The sequence below is a fragment of the Aulonocara sp. 'chitande type north' Nkhata Bay genome, linkage group LG23, assembly GCF_057382095.1.
Source record: "Aulonocara sp. 'chitande type north' Nkhata Bay isolate Kocher_YH1m ecotype deep benthic linkage group LG23, A_spYH_male_GT1.1, whole genome shotgun sequence".
NCBI classification, from domain to species: Eukaryota; Metazoa; Chordata; class Actinopteri; order Cichliformes; family Cichlidae; genus Aulonocara; species Aulonocara sp. 'chitande type north' Nkhata Bay.
The window spans coordinates 17329891-17351996 of NC_141365.1; the positions used below are offsets into that span (position 1 = coordinate 17329891).

At 41.9% G+C, this 22106-nt stretch overlaps 2 protein-coding genes across 4 annotated transcripts in view; one reads left to right on the plus strand and one right to left on the minus strand.

Annotated features, from left to right (window-relative positions):
- The window catches only part of tbl1xr1a (TBL1X/Y related 1a), a 48291-nt gene extending 39935 nt beyond the window's left edge, over nt 1-8356 (plus strand). For both annotated transcript variants that reach the window (XM_086283705.1, XM_086283704.1), the window contains 14 exons: nt 59-160; nt 2650-2795; nt 3001-3226; nt 3390-3522; nt 3917-4058; nt 5526-5589; nt 5837-5934; nt 6045-6105; nt 6185-6306; nt 6404-6478; nt 6712-6839; nt 7438-7603; nt 7695-7796; nt 7876-8356. In XM_086283705.1, coding sequence (XP_086139831.1) covers nt 103-160; nt 2650-2795; nt 3001-3226; nt 3390-3522; nt 3917-4058; nt 5526-5589; nt 5837-5934; nt 6045-6105; nt 6185-6306; nt 6404-6478; nt 6712-6839; nt 7438-7603; nt 7695-7796; nt 7876-7902 — 1548 coding nt within the window. In that variant the 5' untranslated portion in view covers nt 59-102 and the 3' untranslated portion in view covers nt 7903-8356. The remainder of the gene's footprint in view (nt 1-58; nt 161-2649; nt 2796-3000; nt 3227-3389; nt 3523-3916; nt 4059-5525; nt 5590-5836; nt 5935-6044; nt 6106-6184; nt 6307-6403; nt 6479-6711; nt 6840-7437; nt 7604-7694; nt 7797-7875) is intronic.
- A 142-nt stretch (nt 8357-8498) lies between these two features.
- The window catches only part of LOC147301507 (uncharacterized), a 95679-nt gene continuing 82071 nt past the window's right edge, over nt 8499-22106 (minus strand). For both annotated transcript variants that reach the window (XM_086283703.1, XM_086283702.1), the window contains 5 exons: nt 19060-19174; nt 18634-18736; nt 16075-16144; nt 15886-15989; nt 8499-15651 (listed from right to left, as the gene is read on the minus strand). In XM_086283703.1, coding sequence (XP_086139829.1) covers nt 15441-15651; nt 15886-15989; nt 16075-16144; nt 18634-18736; nt 19060-19174 — 603 coding nt within the window. In that variant the 3' untranslated portion in view covers nt 8499-15440. The remainder of the gene's footprint in view (nt 15652-15885; nt 15990-16074; nt 16145-18633; nt 18737-19059; nt 19175-22106) is intronic.

A 22106-nucleotide genomic window follows, 5' to 3' on the forward strand; every position in this document is an offset into this window, starting at 1 on the left:
GAGCTTAAATAACTGGTGAGATTTCCCCTTCACTGATGAACCTCTCTCTGTTTTCCAGGCTAGGTGTGTGTGTGCTGACCTCATGGTGTAACAGGAGTAAAGATGAGCATTAGCAGTGATGAGGTCAACTTCCTGGTCTACAGATACCTACAGGAGTCAGGTATCCAGCTCCAGTTCTTCTCCTCTTCATGAAAAGCTTTATCGTTTTTGTAATAGTTCTTTGCTTTTCTACCAACATGGCTCATTATAGTTTTCATTAACAGACTTAGTTTTCATCACAACAAATGTGTGTTTTTATTCACTAATGATGATTAAAATGAGCTGTATGAATCAACAGTACTCTTTAAAAGTTTGTTATAAAAAAGTAATTATCATCAACAATTTATCATGTTTTTTTGTTGTTTTTTTTAAAGAAGGGACTGAATTAAACACAAATTGAGCAAGAAGACAGTTTGTGATATTTCTAAAAATCGTCTCTTCTAAGATATATAATCATTTATTTGTTTGGGTGGAATTTAATCCTTTTTTTCAGGATCTGTTTTCATTACATTTATAAGACGAGAAATCAGTTTCTTTCTTTCCTTGTCGTACTATAGGCGGTAGGGTAGTCAGCAGATGCCCGAGCTGCCTGTCAGGTTGTTGGGTCATCTTTGTCACTTTGTATACACAACACGGTCAGTGTGGTGCTGCTTGTTGTTTAAAAGCAGAATATAATGACGCCATTGTAAACAAGAGTGCTTAAAAGAGGACAAACAGCACAGGCTGTCCGCACCAAATACACACTAACTGAATAGTGTCACTTTGCAATTTTTGTTTTTTGTCTAAATGGCAACTAAACCAAACTACATAGCAACATGCTAATGACCTCGTGCTGCAGACGGACCAGATGTGCTGTTGGTTGAAGTTTTATCTGTGTATATCTTCTTCCTGTTCTATGATGGTGTTTGTCACTGTCCATTATTGAGAACAATTTAACCTTCATGCAGTGTCTTCCTTGTGCCAGTGTGTTTATATGGGTCTAACCACAGCACTAGCTAGCCACCAGGTCAACTAGCCCAACTTCGCCCACCGCCCAAACTTTGCTGGTATTTAGTCACTCAGGTACGTAGTACCTGGTACGTAGCTCTAGATGTTAAACGGCTAGCTAACTTACCGCTAACTTCCACCTCTTCTAAATCCTCTTTTTTTGAATGCCTGGACGTTGAACTTTAACACCGGGGAAAACAGGCACTCATCATTCAATTGGTGCGGAAATAATTTGGACTGGTTTTAACCCTTAATGCTGCCTTAGTGTTAATTGGCAATGTGGTAGATAGTAAGATCATTAAGAGCCATTTGCATTTCGTTTTATATAAGTTTGGTCCTGACTTGAAGTAAAGGCAGAAGTTATCTGGAATAACCGTTTTACAGACATCACAGCAGAAATGACAGATTAGTTATGGACCATCATAAGGATGATCATTTAGATGGTTGATCAGATATATTTGAACTGGAGTCGATCTGTTGGAAGGCAACACTTTGAGGATGTAGACAAAGGCAGACTTAAACAAAACTGCTCTGCTGCCGAGTGATGAGGAAAACTTTGGCTGCAAAGAGTGGGACATGTTGAGATCAGACTCGTTGTGTACACAGATGAGAGTCGTCTCAGCTGTGGATCTACAACTAATGAATCAGAGGTTTTGAGAAATATTATTAAGAGAAGGAGAAGTAATTCGACCAGCTCTAAAATTAAAAGGGTGACCAGCTGTCCAAATGAGGGATGAGCTTAACAATAATCACATGATAACAGAAAAATATCCACAGCTTCTTACATTTAAGCAAATATGGGCGGTGATGAAATTAGTTGGCAAGTATTTCTGGATTTGTGTTCTCAGATTTTGCCTTGGGGGCCAACGTTGCAGCCAGCAGATATATGGATAACTGATACCCTGAGCCAAAACTTCTTGTTCTGTATTTATAGTCCAACAATGAATGAAGATAAATCATCATTACAAGAGAGCTGATGGTTATGAGATTTAACTTCAGTCAAAGCTTTTGTCCTGTTTCTCCACACACGGGTAGCTAAAATTTACTCAAACATAAATGGTCAATATTAACATTTCTATTACCGTTTATATCCTAATGAGAGGATGTACATCAGAACAGAAAGACGGAGATGTCTGGATTAGATCATTCCATTTGTTTATGGGATACCTTTTAAATGTCACCATGTTTGTACAAAAGCACTTTTATGCCTACATGTCAGTGGCAGCCATAAACAAAGCCTTGTATGTCTGACCAGTTCCCGTGAACGCAGCATCTCAGCAGTAGGTCAGTCCACTATTTAGGTCTAGATGTTACCTGCAGATTGACAGAGGTCAGGGGGTCATGCGGTTGTGACGCAGCAGTTCTTGTTCTCCAACAGCAACGACTTCACAAACATGTTACTAACAAGTCAGAGGTCGAGCATTTTCTTCATTAATACGTCGACTCTGCGGAGGGTCAGTAACTTTCATCACCACAAAAACTTAAGGAAAAAAGGGTTGACTTTTATAAAAAAAGTGTTAAAAGGCAATTAAGACTGAAAAAACCGCCACAACTTGTAGTTCTTCACTGTGTTGAAATCGAAGGGAGTATTATTTACTAATATTCTTTTCTTCTCCTCTTTAGGGTTCTCCCACTCAGCATTTACCTTTGGCATAGAGAGCCACATTAGCCAGTCCAACATCAATGGTGCTCTGGTTCCCCCTGCTGCCCTGATCAGCATCATCCAGAAGGGCCTGCAGTACGTGGAGGCTGAAGTCAGCATAAATGAGGTGGGACACAAACAAAGACCCTTTAACATCAGATAATAATTCAAGTCTTTCTTAAACGGACTATCAGGATGTCATTCCCATATTAATCTGATATCAAAGGGAATCTGTAAATGTAATATAGACAGAAGCCTGTCAGCTTCTTTCACCAGCTTCTTGTCTTCCTCTGTGTTTCCGCTCCAACCCGATTTCTTCTCTGGCTCCGCAGGACGGCACGCTATTTGACGGCCGGCCCATTGAGTCCCTGTCGCTGATCGATGCGGTGATGCCGGATGTCGTTCAGACGAGGCAGCAGGCTTACCGGGACAAAATGGCCCAGCAGCAGGCTGCAGCTTCAGCGCCGGCGTCGACCACTGGGGGCACTATCGCTGGCAATGCCAAGAACGGAGAGAATACTGCCAATGGGGAGGAGAATGGAGCCCATGCCTTAGCAAGTGAGCGAAATGATTCGTATGATTTTTGGGATTGGGGAATTCTTTTAACAGAGACTTGTATTTATGTTATTAATTAAAATGATGGAATATTATTACATTTTTTATGTATTCACTCATTGAATTTTGTGGTTTTTCATGCCTGATCCATCAACTCTGTGTTCAGATAATCATGCTGACCTGATGGAAGTGGACGGCGATGTAGAGATCCCTCAGAACAAAGCCATGGTCTTGAGGGGCCATGAGTCAGAAGTCTTTATTTGTGCCTGGAACCCAGTCAGCGATCTGCTGGCATCAGGGTGAGCCTTGCTTCCACTTTTGTACAACGTTAATGTTCAAGTCATGAAGCAAACAAGCTGAAAAAAGAGACTAAACATGAATTAATGCTTAGTGCCAGTTTGACCTGAATGTAGTCTTAGGACTTGCCTGGTTGTCTCAGTGCACCATCTGGTGGTACAACTTGGTATTACATGAAAGTGCAGCACAACCCTATTTTAATTTCAGTCAAGATCACATCAACACTTAACGCAGATGTTCTGCCCATACATGAGCAATAAAGTGATGCTTCAGATTTATTACAGAGATCTTTATAGCACATCCTTACATATCATTTGTACAAAGCAATGTTGTAGGTTACTTTTTCAGATGGCAGTCTGATGTGTGTGTGTGTGTGTGTGTGTGTGTGTGTCTCAGGTCTGGCGATTCGACGGCTCGTATTTGGAACCTGAGTGAGAACAGTACAAGCAGCTCCACACAGCTGGTCCTGAGGCATTGCATACGAGAGGGAGGACAAGATGTCCCCAGCAACAAAGACGTCACCTCACTAGACTGGAATGTGAGTACACACAGGCACACAAACACACCGAATGTAACACGAATCACCCTGCTCGTGTGGATTAAGTCACAATCTGTAACCTCGAGAAGTTTGTGGGATATTTTCGAATTTCAAAGGGCTGCTTGATGTGTTTTCTAAAAGGATTCTGGTAGTTTGGTGTCATTTTTAAACCCCTTTTTGAAGAATCAGAGACACACTTTTGTTGCTAACGCTTATTGTTGTGAACACCTCAGCACGAGATATGCATCCTAAAACAAAAGCAGGCTAAGCACAGGCTGCACCCCACGCACAGTCCTGTCAGCAGTGCCCTCCAAGAGTGTGGTAGTAATAACGTTTGATGTTAGATAAGATATAAAAAGATATGTGAAAGAAAAAGAATCCACTATCAACTTTAATTTAAGGCTCCTGCTGTGCATTTTGCTACTTTACGAAATAGGCTGATTGTCACCACTGTTGTGTGGCAGTAGATGGATGGTTCATTCACTCATGTTTTTTGAACGTTTCTGCCTATGAGCATTTGCCTCGGGTCGAGCATTTAAGCCTCGCCTACTTATCAGGTAATATGTAATGCAGTCACAATCCCAGCCATTTAATGAGAGCAGTGGGATTAGCCAATCAGCATCATAGATGAAACCTAAGCATCGTCAGCTGCCTGTCAGTGCTATTGTTCAACCAGGTGCATTTTTATTACGTTGCATCAGTCGACTCTGGCAAAAGCAGCATGTTGCCATGGCAGTGCATTAGCTTCAGGTGGGATATTGTTGTTCTGTAGTGACTGCTCAATTAGAACTTAAAGAAAGGAAGTATCAGTAAAACATGGAGGCCTGTGTTGGTGCTTTCGGAACTGCCCCATGTGTCTTTATTTGTGATCGCAGAGGATGGCAGCAGCTGACCGAACTTTACAGAGTAAACTCAGGTTTTTTAATGTGCGCATGTTTCTCCAGTCACTTTGGCCTGGCCTCCATGCTCCAGCAAGACAGCATGCCCACACCCACTCTATCAACCAAAACTTTAAGCAGTCTTACTAGCCAGATCAGTCACCATATTGAGACTGTGGCGAGGGTGTTGAAATCCTCGAGGCCTATTAAAGCATTTCCAAAGAAGGTACTGAACAGTTTTGTTTTTTTAACAGTCTTATAAAATGACAACATTTAGGTAGATATAAAGAGCAAAGTCCTGAATTGTCAGCGTGTGCTGAGTATTTTAACCGTTGGAGTTATCAGACGATGCATTCTTCCTTCAGTCCAGCCTCTGGGACATAAACCAGAGCCAAAGGCAGAGTCGGAAATTTCCTGGAAAGCATCCACGCTGATGGAGAAAACAGACCTCTGTTATAACACCAGCTGACGCTCATTCGATCTGAAATATTTGGACACATACTGTAACTGAAGAACAGGACTTGGGTCAGTAAATGTGTCGAAATCAGGCTCTCATTTATATGGAAACATCTCTCTCTCTCTCTGGCAGAGCGAGGGCACACTGTTAGCGACGGGCTCTTATGACGGCTTTGCCAGAATATGGACAAAAGATGGTGAGATGGCTTTAATTGATGTTACATTCACACTTATTAATGTGGTGTAATCGCTGGAATGCTTTGGGAATTGTGACGTGAATAGTTTGCCACATGCTTTAGTTCATCCTTGAACAATGCTTCCATCTAGAGGCAGGTTTACAGAATGCAGTTATTTTTTTCCCCTGCACTGTATTTCTTTTCAGGCCTTTAAATCCTTTTTTGCATTTAAAGCTGACACGTGTTGTTCTCTTGTTGTGCTCCACAGGTAACCTGGCCAGTACTCTCGGCCAGCACAAAGGTCCCATCTTTGCCCTTAAGTGGAACAAAAAAGGCAATTTTATCCTGAGCGCAGGCGTAGACAAGGTAAACCTGTAAATCAGCTCCAACGAGAAATAACTTTAAGAATAGTTTGTTATTGTCTCACGAGGTAATATTTTACTGCACTCACACTAAGTGTACATGTCTCCTGACAGACAACAATCATATGGGATGCCCATACAGGAGAAGCCAAACAACAGTTTCCTTTCCACTCAGGTAAACAGACGAGACACACAACAAAACTAAAAAATTTTTTTTGTTCCTGTCTAATATTCCTCTCTCCATCCGCCCACAGCTCCGGCACTTGACGTGGACTGGCAGAGTAACAACACGTTCGCCTCCTGTAGTACAGACATGTGCATCCACGTCTGTAAACTGGGGCAGGACCGACCCATTAAAACATTCCAGGGACACACAGTGAGTAGATTTGTGTTCATGTGCATCTTCCCAAAGCAAAACACACCGCTCACATATATAATGCTTTAGCTAACCTTCGTCTCCTCTCTGCTTCCAGAACGAAGTAAATGCAATCAAGTGGGATCCCACAGGAAACCTCCTAGCCTCCTGCTCAGATGATATGACGCTGAAGGTGAGTCGCATCGCTGCAGCTCCTCACTTCCAAATGAAGAACTTGATGATGATGACAAGAGATTAAAACATTTAGGAAACAGCTGAGCTATAAATCAGCATTCAGGCATTACAGTAACTTTCTAACCATTAAGACGTTCTGTAGGCTTCTTGAATGCAATGGTTAAATTTGAATAATTAGTTCAACTAAAATAGAAAGCTTTTAACTTTCTTTGGGATTTTGCTTCTCTTCAGATCTGGAGTATGAAGCAGGACGCCTGTGTCCACGACCTGCAGGCACACAGCAAAGAAATCTACACCATCAAATGGAGTCCCACTGGCCCTGGAACAAACAATCCCAGCGCTAACCTCATGCTAGCCAGGTGTGTGTGTGTGTGTGTTAGAAACCCAAGAAGTAATTAAGGACACATCAGGACACTTCAGCTCTGACAAGACTTGATTTTAAACATTGATTTAAATGGAAATGATGGTGTGTTGAACAGCCTGCTATTGCCTGTGGCAGCTGATCCATTGTGTGCACGGCCTTTTTAATACTGTCTGGTTTATCTACATGTCGCTGCTGACTGAGCAACACCTCTGACACTCAGTTTAGAAAGCTAAAAGTATACACATTCAAATTAAAATGGGCTGGTGTTTATATAACGCTTCTCTAGTCTTTACTAGTGCTTTATTCTCTACACTTGAACTGCCTCACATCCGTCATCAGTGTAGAATCATCTGCTGTGCAACTAGCTAATGAGCTAACTAGCTAATAATAAACATATATTTGACTCAGCATTAGCTTGTCCATATGGAACTGTGTTGTTTCCGAGCTAAATCAACTCCAAGTTTTACAAAGCACTCGGGTTTTAAATTAACACAGGAGAGTGAAACGTGTTACAGTTTCTGCCAAAGTGAAAGCCGCAGTTCACATTTTCCCCTCAATGTGAGATATTTATGAACCTGCCCCTCCTTCCACAGCGCATCATTTGATTCCACCGTCCGTCTTTGGGACGTGGATAGAGGCATCTGTATTCACACGCTGACCAAACACCAGGAGCCCGTCTACAGCGTGGCTTTCAGCCCTGATGGTCGCCATCTGGCTAGCGGCTCCTTTGACAAATGCGTGCACATCTGGAATACACAGGTAGGAGGAGGACAGTGTATGTACTGTTCGAAGGTCTGAAATACAACAAGTAGTTAGATTAAAATAATGCTTGTTTGCACTGTGCCTGCAGACGGGAGCTTTAGTCCACAGTTACAGAGGGACAGGGGGAATCTTTGAGGTTTGCTGGAATGCAGCGGGGGATAAAGTGGGAGCCAGCGCATCAGACGGATCTGTAAGTCCACACACGACTGTTTTTTAATGATTTTTTGTGATCGATTCAGTCTAACGGATGGACCTCTGCTCTGTTCCAGGTGTGTGTATTAGACCTTCGGAAATAGTGCTGCCGTTTGTTGGAAGCCATGGACCGACCATGAATGTGTACATAGCCAAATGACTGTCCCTGCCTGCCCTGCCCTGCGTACTGCTCACGCTTACGACTTCGGCCCCGCCCACCGACAAACAGGAAGCAGGGAACAGGAACAGGAAGCAAGCACCCGACACAGCAGGTCCAGACACAGGGGTGAACAGACAGACGGACAGACACAGATGGATAAACGTGCTGATGGAAGCGGCCCTCTCTGTCTGCGCAGACTCTTAAAGAGATGCAGGAGGGACACGGCGAAAAAAGAAAAAAACAAAACAAAAACAAAAAACAAAAAAAAACAAAAAACAAAACTGATAGACAAAAAAAAAAAAAAAAAAGAAGTTACAGATCCGTATATGTACCAAAATTTGGAAGCTGTTTTGCTTTTTTCGATCTTTAAACCATGCTCATCGTCATCAAAATGAAAAGTATGAAAAAAGTGTTGATCTTTGTTACTAGTCGGATCTCATCGTGCGGACATATCTCCACCACAAAAATAGGATGGCACTTAGTTTTTTTTAAATTTCAGAACTCTCGTTTCAATGTTTTTATATTTTCTATCTTCGGGGGGAAGGGGCGGGGCGGGAGGGGGGCTTGGTGAGGATTTACAGGTTTAGGAGGACGACAGACACACAAAACAGACACACTCGAACACACAAACACGCACACCCAACCGTTACGAAGAGCAGCGTCCTCGCCACGATTTCCAAACAGTGCAGCAAAGCGAAGGCTTTTTCTTCTTCATGTGTTTCAGCGATTTCCACTTGCAGCTGGGAGTAGGCCTCATGGTTAAATGCAGTTCTTAATACATAGACACACTCTAGTTCCCCCTCTGTGCCTCCATGCAGGCACATGGCATTGATAACACGCTTTAAAACGGGTCAGGATTCTTTTACCCCGCTGATCAAAACTTTCTGTTGCCTTCAGTTTTTTGAAACTTAACAGCAACAGGAATTTCCAACTCAAACACACAGTTACCAATTTTAAGACTGCAAACATCTCTAACTGGATTCAACTTCAGCTGTCTGAGACTGAAAGAGTGAGAAAATTCGGCATCACGTTTCAGTGTCTGTGCTGCCGGAGGCAAGAAAAAAACCTGCAGAGGGCCGAGCCAAAGAAACCAGAGTAAAGTGTTACACAGTTAAACGTGGAAGATGATCCCAGAATGGAAAAGTTTCCATTTTCATTAGCTTGAAGAATTAAAGTTAGATTGTGTGCAAGTTTAGCTGTGCAGCTACTTGTTTCAGCTAGTTTTATTCTGGTACCAGTGACGCTGATGTAAACAGGCCGTTTTCAAACACCGATCAGTCTGACTGTTAACAGGAAGTGTGCGCATACCACGGGCCCTTTTCACATTAAATTTAAATGAGACTTTTGAAAATCCGCAGGTGACCAGTGCTGTTGCCGGCATTTGTGCACGGTGTGTATAATTCCACTGTTAGGTGGACTACGTGAAGTAGAAATTTCAGGATAAGAAACTGGCAGAAAGTCTGTGGTAGGGAGTAGCTTTGGATACCGCCTCGATCTGATCATGCTACCTGGTGAGCGAGGTCAGTTGTGGCTTTCCAAGCTTGGTTCTGAAAACAGTAATTATTTGGCTTTGCTGTCTTGGTTGAATTCAAACAGTAACTTCATAAAAGTCCCTAAAATATTTTTATAATTGAAACTTTAGGGTTTTTTTAAACAGTTTTTTAAATATGGTCACTCAGATTTCCCCGGCAGGCAGCGGAGGGCCGCTCAGAGCGACCCTTTACAAGAAGAAGACCAGGGACGAACTGTCTGCGCGGATCAGAACGCACTCGAGTGCGTTAGGAACTTATTAGAGGCACCAAAGGACAAACAAACCAGACACAAACAAATGGCTAAAAGTCACAGCGTGACCGTTTTGGTGAATTAAAAGTAAAACATGACGCTGCATCTTTAGTGTATTTTTTGCTCATCTGCCCTCTCATCGTCATTCTTGGTTTTATGCACCAAAAATTCAGCTTAAATTTTATTCCGAAGGTCCCTGCTGACGAGACGTTTTATACTCTTTTAAAGACAAATTTAAAGTTTTTGTAATTTCTTTGTAGAGCTGAAGAAAAAAAATGTGAATTGATTTATTGGCAGTGTTAATTTCCATGTTGAATAAATTTTAAAGATTTTTTTTTGTTACTCTGATGCAAACAGTAAAGGTTGACCCTGTAATGTAAAAGCTTTCTGAGCTGAGCTGTCATTCTGAAGGCACCTTGCCTGGGGAGCGTTTTCCCAGGAGCAAATCACCACTAAATTTGTTTTAATAAAAAAAAAGTTATTTTATTTTGCTTGAATCCATTCGGGAAGCTTTGTCCCTGAATCGCTGTCTCCTGAAAGTCCACTAAACACGAGATTGTAATTCTTAAATTGAGCCAGATAAAGTTGGGAGTCACACAGATGTTTCTTTGAGAGAGTCGCTCCAGGCGCAGGTCAGCGGTCGAGTATGGAGTTATATTTGTGTGTGCGTGTTATTGCACACGTGAAATCGTGCCGCTTCACATCACTGACGAATGAGCCACGAGAGAAACGCACGATCAGCTCTCAACTCTGTTGCATAGAAGCTCCCAGATTTTAAATTGAAACCAACATGGCTGCTCTGTTGGGCACCTGCTGTGCGTCTGGGTAACAGTTGGAAAACACCTATAAAAGCTGAGACAACTATAACTCAATACTCGAGTTAAACCTCCGAATCAAAGAACTCATTCGAGGTAAAATCCACCAAAATCCTAATTGGCCAAAAAAAAGTGCATCCATGAATGCAACTTCAGAGGTTTAATTAAACCCAAACCTGCCTCGAGGAGAAGTTCTGCCTCTGAGAAAAGTTTGTACAATTGCAAATTAACTCATTTCTTCTTCTCTACAATAAATTTCTACTTCTGGGCTGACGGTTTTCATGCATTAGTGTTAAAAGTCTGATATTTTGTACCTGTTCCTTTTGTTTTTAACTTTCCTGTACTCAAAGCATTCAAGTACTGAAATTCCTCCCAACATGTCACACGGGCAGGGTCCCCCTGATTTGGTCTGTGCCACAGAGTCAGCCCGGCAGCGCCTGCGATGGGCTCCCCGAGCATCTTTGTTTTTCTCTGCAGCTCGCATCACTTTCATGTGTCATCATTTAAGTCCGATCAGTGAAACTTAAGTGCAGAATAAAATATATTTTGATAAGAGCTTTGAGTTTTTATTTGTGTGTCTGTAGAGTGTCGGTGCTGAAATAGCGCCAAAGAATACGACTGAATGGCAATCATGAATACATGTTTTTTTTAATATATGTCAAACAAAAATAGCCGACTTTAATAAAACAGTAAATCTTTGATTTCAAACGTCCTCAGGCTGGTGCTTCTGCAGAAAGCAATCAAACCGAAGCGGCATGCTGCATTCCCCGCTAACCCTGACCCATCGAAATTAAATGAAAGCGAAGCGGTGAAATGCTCACAAGCCTGTACTATGAAGCTAGACCCTGGCTTTTCACTGCCACTGTCTTACCAGGACACATCTGCATATTAACTTGTGCTGCAGGCTTACCCTGCTCCGCGGCAGGTAAGATATCAACATGCACAAAATCACCGTCTACTGACCAATCGGTTCTCAGGAAAACAGCATCATCATTCCTGAAGATTCCTCAGAAACTCGCTGTTCCAGTTTTGTGAGGTTTCAGAGATAGGTTTGTCTTTCTCTGATGAGCATCGGTTAGAAATAGACTCAAAAGCAACTTTTTTTCTTTGCTCGCTGTTAACTAAAAGCGTAGGTTGAAGCTGAAAGAGTAGCTAAACCTTTCTTACATCAGACAACAGCCTGTTAATTTAAATAGCTGTAATGATGGGGTAGGAGAACTCAGAAATCAACAAGACGTGGATGTGCTGGACTTTGTAGGTTTACAGGTCCCAGGTAAACACGTCAAGCAACACAAAGCAAGTTCAACCTACCCCAGATATATCTTTTCCTTATGTAACAAGGATGGGAGTCATCCCAGAGTTTGGCATCATGTGACCAGACAAGTCAGCAGAGGCATTGATTGTAAAAATTAAATAATAAACTTGATTATTAGAGAAATTAAACAAGATTAAACTCACACTGTGGCCTAAACACAGCAGCTGCGTGGTAGGATAAGCCCCACATGAAAGTGTGTGGGCTTTCAAAGCTTTGCGTGGTCAGTAAAACCGGAAAAGTTGGCAAAAAACAGCAGCTCATGCCAGTAAGGAGGCTGACTTACAAATTTTATACAAGGTCAACAAGTAAAAGGCTTAAGTGCCCTGTCTGAGGATTATATCAGTATTTTAAGGCTTATGGAAAAATAGAGTGGCTTAAAAGTTGTTTGCAACCAGCACTTAAAAAAGCAGGTCAGGAGGTTGCTTCTAATACTCTCTATTTCTTATTGATGGTGTCACAGAGAGAAAGACTTCACATAGTCTCTTAAAACTAAAGATACAGTTATTTTGTGCCTACTGAGGTCTGAGGGATCTTCTGGGGGTGGTGATGGTAGGTGGTGATTTTTTTGCACTGCATGAGTTGATTTCTTATCTCCAACTTAACCTGCTGTGGCCTTAAACATCAGGCTAATCCTGAATCCCCAAATGCTTTATAGTACATGCCCTAGACATGAGTAATCAGTCAACTGGTTATAATAAAATACACATTTTTGTCAGGTTTAGCTTGTGTATTGGGAGGCTAAATGGAGCTCATGCCTGAACCAAAAGTTCTTGCATTTGTGAACATGCAAAGAGACCACTGGGAGCCTCTCTAGTCTAACTTTTCATTGTGCGTACTAATGCTGTGTGGAGTGCAGTGACACGCTGCCTTTAAGTCCTCTGTGTGTGTGTGTGTGTGTGTGTGTGTGTGTGTGCCTGTACTAGTTTACATATCTTTGTGGAGACCAAAAATTGGAAGTTTACTATACATGTGAGGACCAACAGCCCTTATGGGAACAAAATCCACGTTCCCACGAGTTTGAAGGTATTTTTGTGATTCAAAATGTGGTTTTTAGTTTCAGGGTTACAGAAAGCATTATATCAATTAGTTGTCCCCACATTGATATGAAAACATGATTGTGTGTGCGTGTGCCTGTGTGTGCACTGCAATATTATTAGTATGAAAATAATGTAGACTGCAGCAAAGGCTGAAAAACCCTGAAGAAGAGATCTGCCTATGTCGTAACTATATAACTTACTCGACTATTATACATTACTGTTTAAATAAATGCCATTTTTATACTCTGCATAAGGCGTTAAGGAGTAAATCTATAACAAAGTAATAAATAGTACTGTGCAGAAGTTTCTGATGTTTAGTCCCATTTATCAGACAGCATATACAGCAAAGCAGCCCAGATTCATCATACAGCATGAAGATGTCTCGCAACAGCCAGTCATGAAAAACTAACTTCAGCCACAACAAGAACAAGAAGTCCTGTAACAGATGGTGTAACACCCACAGAACTCTGATCTCTACATCATGGAGTGAGTCTGGGATTACATGAAGAGACAGAAGACACAGGCAGAGGAAATCCACATGAGAACTGTTGGGATTCCTGGAACAACCTGCCTTCCAAATGACTTAAAAGAACTTTGTGCAAGTGTACCGACATGAACTGGTGCTGATTTAAAAGGCAAAGCACTGATTTGATTTAGGTTTCGCCCTACTTCACAATCTGTAAAACGTTAACAGCTGATAACTGCAAACTATCCTCACTTTACTTGCTTGAAACGTTTGCACAGCACTAAGAATTTCAAAGTGTATTTACCGTCAGACTGGATGCAAAAAACTAAGCACGCTGAAATGTTTCATCTCAGTAGGATTTAATCTGTCTCTCGCTTTTTGAACATTAATCTGATTTCCAATCTAAATATTACCCAGTTAGTCTGTGCTCTACCCATCACACAGACTGGCTGCAGCCTGGTTAAAAGGCTGTATAAAACACTCAAAATGAGAGTTAAGAGAAATCGACTCAATACGAACTAAGCACACCCAGAAAAATGGCACTATTGTACAGTAGAGACCAAAATTAGAGAATAAAGTCAAGGCTGTAACAATTCAAATTTAAAGTTACCCTAACACTAATAAAAATATGTCATTGAGGCATAGTGTCGAATTTGAAAACGCTGAAAATACTGTACAACAAAACTGCAAAAAAAAACTTTCATGAGAATTTCTGAAGGAACCGTGATCAAAACTAGAGAACGCTTTGGGATCTGACAGACCCCCATACAAATAGAGAACAATCATTTTGAAAGATGGGGAGCTGCTGGTTGTTGATGGCTGTGGTTCAAGTGGAGGCTGAATGTATTAGTGCTCTTTGGACAACCGGCTCCTCTGACTGCTAGAATATTCAAACAGTTTACCTCTAAAATGCTGGCCGTCTATACAAGCCGAAGGAGAAGAGGAGAAAAGTCTTAGTACAGATTTGATTCAACACTGATGCCGATTCTCGGCTGAAAAGGTATAAGGTCCTTTCTCGGTATACAGAAATCAGACTGAAAGCCCGCAGGGACCAAACCAATCATGAAACAGGAGAAATCAAAAGCGTATACTGAAATCTGCAGAGGAACAGATCACGTGGACACAGAGGAACTGGTATAATAATAAGTTCACACAGCAAGCATCATGTTCTGCACTAAAACTGGAAAACAAATGCACCCACACCAGTGTGAAGAAGCCAGTTAAGTTTGGAGGAGGGAGGTTAATGGTTTGGTGGATGTTTTCTGCTGCAAAGTTTGAGCCTCTTACACATCCCCTCAGCAAGGTGAATGCTAATGTCCCAATGAAGCTCCTTCAACACAGATTATTCCCTCCCTGACATCAGCGTCTAATCAGCCAACAATATTTATGCAAGACAATGCTCCGTAATCACTCTGCAGAACCGGGAAAGCACTTCCTTGCAGCTGTTAAGCCTGAAATAATGAAATGGCAAACCCTGAATCCTGAACTAAACCCAATCGAGAATCTCCGGTTGACTGCTGAGGACAATGCTATGGCTAAGAAATCCACTACGGTTAGCAGACTGAGGACGAGATGAAGAAACAGCGGGACGAAATCAAACGGAGCAGTCGTGGAATTGGTAACATCCACGCTGCAGATCTGCCAGCCGCTCCAATTAAGACGGCTTCTGCAGTTCTTGATCATCAGGAATGTAATTTTTAGATGTCTATTATTTTATAGCAACAAAAACTTTTATCTAACTTTGATCACTTTAGTTACACACTGGGTCCACACTTCCTTATTTCCTTCCTAGATGAGTCCTAAATCTACAGCTAATATGCCATGAAGGCCACTGAAAGGAAAAAAAAACAGTCTGAAATTTTGATCTCTACTGTGTCGCCAACTTGAGCAAGGACGGCCACCGTGAGATAACAAAAGAGAGCCCTCTTCAGCTGACTGTTAGATTGTTACGTACACGGTTTTTGGGAAAGTGCAGTGCACAAATAAAAACAAACAAACAAAGGTGCGAAGCTTGTCATTTTGGCAATTTTAACTCCTACCAGTTTGTGCCTTAACTAGCTGCTTAGATCAGAGGAGGGTGGAGAGATTGGCTGCTGCTAAACTCCCCGTCAGATTGTAAATGTGTGGCTCCTGATCGTGGTTGTAGAAATGCAGATAATGCGCCAGATCCGCCAGGGTCTGCAGGACGTCGTAGGTTACTGCAAACAGGAAGTAGGTGGGCAGCAGCCAGCTGAGGCTGAACACGCAGTCGCCCAGTGGCAGAGGGATGGCAAGCTGTCTGGAAAGACAAGCAGAGAGAGCGAGGGAGAATTTATTATTCTCATTATCACGGTCGAACCGTTTCAGGAACGAAGAGCTGAAACAAGCTCCAACAGAAAGGGTGGAGCATGTATGCCAGTTAAACTGTGTGCTATGCCGCCAAAAATCCAACTCGAATCTGTTTCTGGAAACAAAATAAAGCCTTAAAGTTGTTTTTTAAGTTAATCCAATCCTGAACATCACAGGTACTCACTGGAATCTGTCCTCTCTGCATTCTCTCAGCATGATGAAGACAAACAGTCCCACTTCAGTGTTGAGGGAGAACGACACAACTTTGTCCAACATGACAACAAAACCCTGAAGCAGATGGAAAACACGGATGACTGGCAGAATTCCAGACAGCAGTCATTACTCCGTGTGTGTGTGTGTGTGTGTTATTTACCCTGGGATCACACACCGACACAATAAAGATGACAACGAACCCGAGCAGTGACATGAATCCTTTGGCCACGCTGGAAGGAAGAGGAAAAAAAAGGAGAAGCATGAAATTAACTTAATCAGTCGTCGTCTGAAGAGCGTTTCAGATGAATTATACGTCATGTCACAGATCGTCCTCTTCTTCATTTATGTGGAGGGGGAGAGAAAACACGCTGCAGATTAAATTATAAAGGAGAGAGGCAGAGACAGAGAGAACCTGAGTAAACAGCCTGTGAAATCGGTTCGAGTGGCTTTTTGGTGCAAATATGGTGCAAGAGGAGTGAAACTTCGAAGTCTTGTGCCCAAAGTGAATCTCCTCAATAGGCCGATGCAGTTTTTATGTTTGCTTTATACTAAAATCACGACGAGACAAATAAGTAATAACCTGCGGACGCGCCGCATGATTTCTGCAGTGACTCCTGGTAGTTCGAGTACTTTTTAACTGGATGTTTTAGACGTTTGCGAGAGTCTCCCCTGTAAATCCTGCAGTTATTTCAGGCTTTGAAGCTACAGGTCTGGGACCTGCTATTTCTCAGAGAGCAACTCAGTTTAAGGTTTGCTGTTAATTTTGATCTCCAGTGTTTGACGCTGCTATGCTGAATCAAAGGAATCATCATATACATCTTATAAGGATGTTAAACTGATGGCATGATAGGATGTCTGCAAATCTTAGCACCCTAAAGCAGAGATATTAAAGTCATTTTACATCATGGGCCACATACAGTCCAGATGAGAGAAAGTCCTTTCTTTCTCCAGCCTGCTGAATTATCCCCATAAGAGAGAAAACAAGTACTATTTCAAAATCATGTCTCAGTGTCCTTATATAGAAATCTGTCAGCACGACTCTGTAATAAACTGTAAGTAATAAATGTGTAAAATTACAGAAAAAGTAGCTCATTGCCCAGACTGTCCTCTAACAAAGAAACAAAGCTTTTGCTTCCTTTGTTCCCTTTTTCTTTCTTTTTTTAAGCTGTGTGGACCAACTGTTAAAAAAAACAAATCAATCGAAATTTCGAGTGTAGATAGTGAAAAATCGGAAACTTTTCTGCAGTTATTACTTCTTTGGTGTAGTATGAATGAATATGGTGGATTTCAAGCTTGCTTGCTCTTGAATCTCTTGACAAAGAAGGAGTGAGGGGCCACAAGACAACTGAAAGTTAGATTGTCTTCTCTTTGCTCTGGTGTAAAAGAGAGGACACCAGCTGGAAGCCTTGTGGAGAGGAGCAGTGACCTGGGTGCCACTGCTCATCCACCAGCTGGAGAGTGTTGTGGATAAGGATCACACTCACTGCTGCGCTCAGCTTTGCTTCGCAGAGTTTCTAACTGAGTGAAGAGACCCAGAAGCATCTGCCAGACCCAGCTCAATCGTCTAAACGCAAAGAAATTAATTACGTCCTTCAGCGTAGGACCCACTGGACCATCCTTTATAAAAGTACAGAAGTGACACATACAGATGATGTAAATTACTGTCATGTTTCCATCAGATGTAGATACGTTGAGAACCTTCAATAAAAGGGACAAAAATGAATTCTAAGCTAAAATCTCTTTGATACGAAGAGGCCTGGTTTCCCATAATTACTGTTAAACCTGGATTAAAAATGTGCTCCATAATTAACTAGCTTCATTTAAACGATCAAAGAGAATTTGAGCTTTAGCATGCCATCATTTTGAGCGCTGTTGTGTTGTAGCCTTGGAGATTATTAATAACTGTATTTCAGTAACAAATGTTGAAAGCCTTAATGAAGCCAGCAGACACGCTGGATCATGGATCATCTGGATCATTCATCACAGTGAATGGACAGGACGAGCAGGTCATCTCAACGTGACGAGCATTTTATTTTATTTAACAGCCTCAAAATTAGTTTTTCTATTACGTTCCAACTGATGATGTGATAATCACCTGGATGTCTGCATGAAAGGTTCTGTGGAGCCCGGTTGTAATATGACATCTCTTTGTGAAATTATTTCTATTAAAGAAAAATATTACATTTATCATATAATTCCAAGAATAAGCCATTTTCATCCGTGCTCTGCAGCCCTGAACTATGAATTCTGTGCACATCACCCAGAGGTCGTCCACATAAAAGCACAAACGTCTGATGTAATCAGCGGCGAATCTTGAACCACCCAGTTCCCAGTAGGCGGTGACTGTGCTGATGTGAGAATTGAGCAGCTTGCACTGCCAGCAAGAGGGAATCACATATTCTGCTTCCTCTGTGGTCTTCCCAGGCAGCACCCTCTCCTTAATCACATGGAGTATTTCCAGTAATATGCAAACCACTTCCTGCAAGGGGGCATGCATTAGAGAGCACAACCGTGGAAAACATCCCCACGTGATTCGCCAGAAAACGTCTAAAGTTTTTGTATGAAAAAGCAACTTCAACCAACTTTAACTTGTTTTTAAAGCAAAACTATAATTATAATTACATAACTGATTAAACTATTAACTTTTACATGTGAACAGCTGATGCTGATGATGCTCTCTGGCACATGAAAACTAAACGCTTTTACTCCCCATCATCACCTTCTTGCTGAGCAGATGTGCTGTTTATTTGGCAACTTTGGCTCCCAGGCTTTAGTCAGCCACTCCAGCTTGCTGCTCCACAGTGAGCTCACCAGACCATCGACTGAAAGAAACAGTCAAAACATAACATTACACGGCGTATTCCTTCAGTATAAATCACGACATAAACAAGAGAAACATCAACAATTGTGGCAGTACCACAGAGATGAACCACTAGTAAATAGCATACCCACAGCTTTCTGTTTTTCTCCTATAATATTAAATACAAAAGCAACAGCAACATCCAGAGCTGAAAGATGACGCTAATATCGAAGTTCCAAAAGATGCAGTTTTCTGAAACTGAAACCAACTTTCTTAAACCAATAGTGATGTCACAGGGTCTACCTTCGTCTTTCATGAGCAGTTTATGGGAATTAGTCAACTTACTGGTGTGCTTCATAGCAGATCCCATAACCAGGAAGGACACAGTGACGCTGATGGCTATAAACACCTGGATCAGCTCAGCCACCCATGAATAAGCCCTGTAACGTTCATTAATGATCTACAGGGAATGTCATGGGGGGTGATGGATGGCGGTGGGTGTGGAAAATGAGGACACAAGAAGAAGCTTAATACACCAAGCTGACCTAAGGTGACACCTACATGACGGTTAATTTCTTACGTTTATTGCCGGTGTTATTGCAACGTTTATAGGATTATGAATTTCACCTGAATAAAGTTCAGAACTTTTATGCAATCGCTGCATTTACAAGAATGTTTTAACGTTTTTTGTTGTTTTTTTTTTTAAAAAGAAAGAAAGAAATTAATTTCCTGTTGCAGATACAGGTGATCAAACATAATGCAAAAGGCTAAATGAGAACGGCATCCCTCTGTAACATGTTGTATACTGAGCTCTGGTTCAGTAGCGCTGCGTGTGCTCGCCTTTATCGGCCCATCACAGCAAATGCAGCCAACAAACCAGAGGCCTCGCAATTCTTCAGAGATGGCCTGCACTTCAAAGCTTTCTAGCAGGATGTCGCAGATAGCATCCCCACTACGTGGCTGAAATTAAAGTCGAAACAAGCTGGAGAGCTCACGTTCAGAGGGAATGTTGATGCTGGAGATCATGTTTTTGACCGCAGTAATGTTTCAGGGATTTTTAGGATGTTTTGTGAGGGCCTTGCAAAATATGAGGACCTGCTCCTCTGAAACCTTTTCACGTTTCTTTCATTTATAAAGGTATAGGTCTTCACATTGGAAAAGCTTATTGGTGCTTGTTTGTACACTGAAAAGCCGTGCATGCATAAAGGTAGACTTGGACCAGAATCCTCTCCGCTCACACTTTGTTGTGTCTATTGTCACGAGCTGTGACAGTAGAAGTCTATCTGTGATGTTATTGTTGGTTGCACTATAGACCACCATAAGTTGCAGTGCCAAAATGACACAATGACACAGGTGGATGCAGAACTGAATTTAGCAGATATCCTTGTTTGGTGAAACAATATCCTGCAGACTTTTGAACGTCTGTTTGTATAAAGTTTAATTTCAGTCAGGAAGCTTCATTTTTGCATTAGGTTGATAACGTGTGGATTTCTACATTACATTTTGCCTGGTGCAGCTTTATTCTCCTGAGTTATTTTCTCTCTAAAGAGATCAGGTCAGGATGGCTCCAAAGCGCGATCTGACTGCTAATTAATTTTTGAGCTAGGCCAAGCCAAGCACTATAGCTAATTGCTGCATGTTTCCATTAGCTCCACAGGAAGCTGTTAGCAGGGTAAAATCACTGTTTCTTGTATTGTACTGAATACAAACACACTGTGATCACATCTTCCTGCAGTTGATCGCAACACAAACTATTATCTGGCCCAGCATGTGCTTCGAAGATGGGAATCTGCTACAACTCGCTGTCGTTTGCTGTCTTCAAAGAGATGCTGTTTTTTTTTCAAGGTGTTGATAAAATGGTAAAGACAGGGAGTCGGTCTGCTGTAGGTGTGCTACCCAGCAACCTACGGTAAATGGCCTGTATTTGTATAGCGCTTTACTCGTCCCTAAGGACCCCAAAGCGCTTTACACATCCAGTCATTCACCCGTTCACCCACACATTGATGGCAAGCCACCCTGGGGCGCACTGACAGAGGCGAGGCTGCCGGACACTGGCGCCACCGGGCCCTCTGACCCTTGAGTAGGCAACTGGTAAAGTGTCTTGCCCAAGGACACAACAACCGAGACTGTCTAAGCCGGGGGTCGAACCAGCAACCTTCTGATTATAAGGCGAACTCCCAACTCTTGAGCCACAATCGCCCGGTGACTGAAGGGGTCACCGGGCACAAACAAGATCGCATGCAATCTTGTTTGTGATAACAGTGGATTACTGTGATGAGCAGGTGAAAATTGCATCTGCAGACACAAATGGCAACGTTGTTGCTGCAGGACAGCAATTTAACTATGTGGAGCAGGGAAATTATTTTACTGCTATTGTTAAATAATTGTCATCATTACCATTGCATTAATAATACAATCTGGAGTTTATATTGCATTCAGGGGTTGAACAGTGTGTGTCTTTCAGAAAGGCTAAAAGTAACAGGACAGGAAACAGGCTTGGAGAGTTTTGCAGAAGTGGAAGTTATTTTGAGCAGCAGGCTAAGACGAGGCTTTAACAATGTAACAGATAGCTTTAAGAAGGCCTTAAGCAGTTATGACTATTTTATACACAATGCATATCTGTGCTTATTTGAGTTGATGTTCAGGTTCATTAATGGTCTTAAGCTTCATCTAGTGAGAGTGTCTAGATGATCCATGCTGAGGGAAAACTAGAACATAGAAGGAATTGCAGTACATGCTTACAAAACACTTATATATCAGGTCATTTTATATTAAGGTTTAAGTAGAGGTTCTTGGTTAAAACATTTATTTAGTAGAAGACATACATATAGTCTCACTGAGCCTCTGGTCTGGTAAAAGGTCAGAAGTGCAACAGGTGAATTGAGAAAGAGCATGTGAGGTCAACACATACACACACATGAGTTAAATTTATTTAGAGGAGAGATTAGTCATGTCTGGTTGTAACTACAAAAGTGTCTCGGTAAAAGAGGAACCGTCCTTGTTGTCTCGACAAGAAAGAGGAACAATTCACTTTAAGACAAGAACGGAAAGTACCAGCCATGAAAATAGAAGATGATTTTCTGGGTGAAAAGCCATTGTGGTGTTGATCTGATCTATGTATAAAATGTATCTGTGACGCATGAAGGGGCGTCAGTAAATCAAACCCTGATGCTATAAAATATCTGTTTATGCTTTGATTAAGTCGAGGACTACTGGCTGTCTGCGTACAGAGTGTTCTTCCCACACGTGTGTTCATTAAAATCATTGTTTGACCAAGAGCTTCTGGACCAAGGGTGGTTTGTACTCTCCTTCCTCAATTTTGAACCTTAACAACTACAAAAACAAAAACAAAAAAAGTCACTTGACAACCAGCTGAGTCAGATCCCCTATTG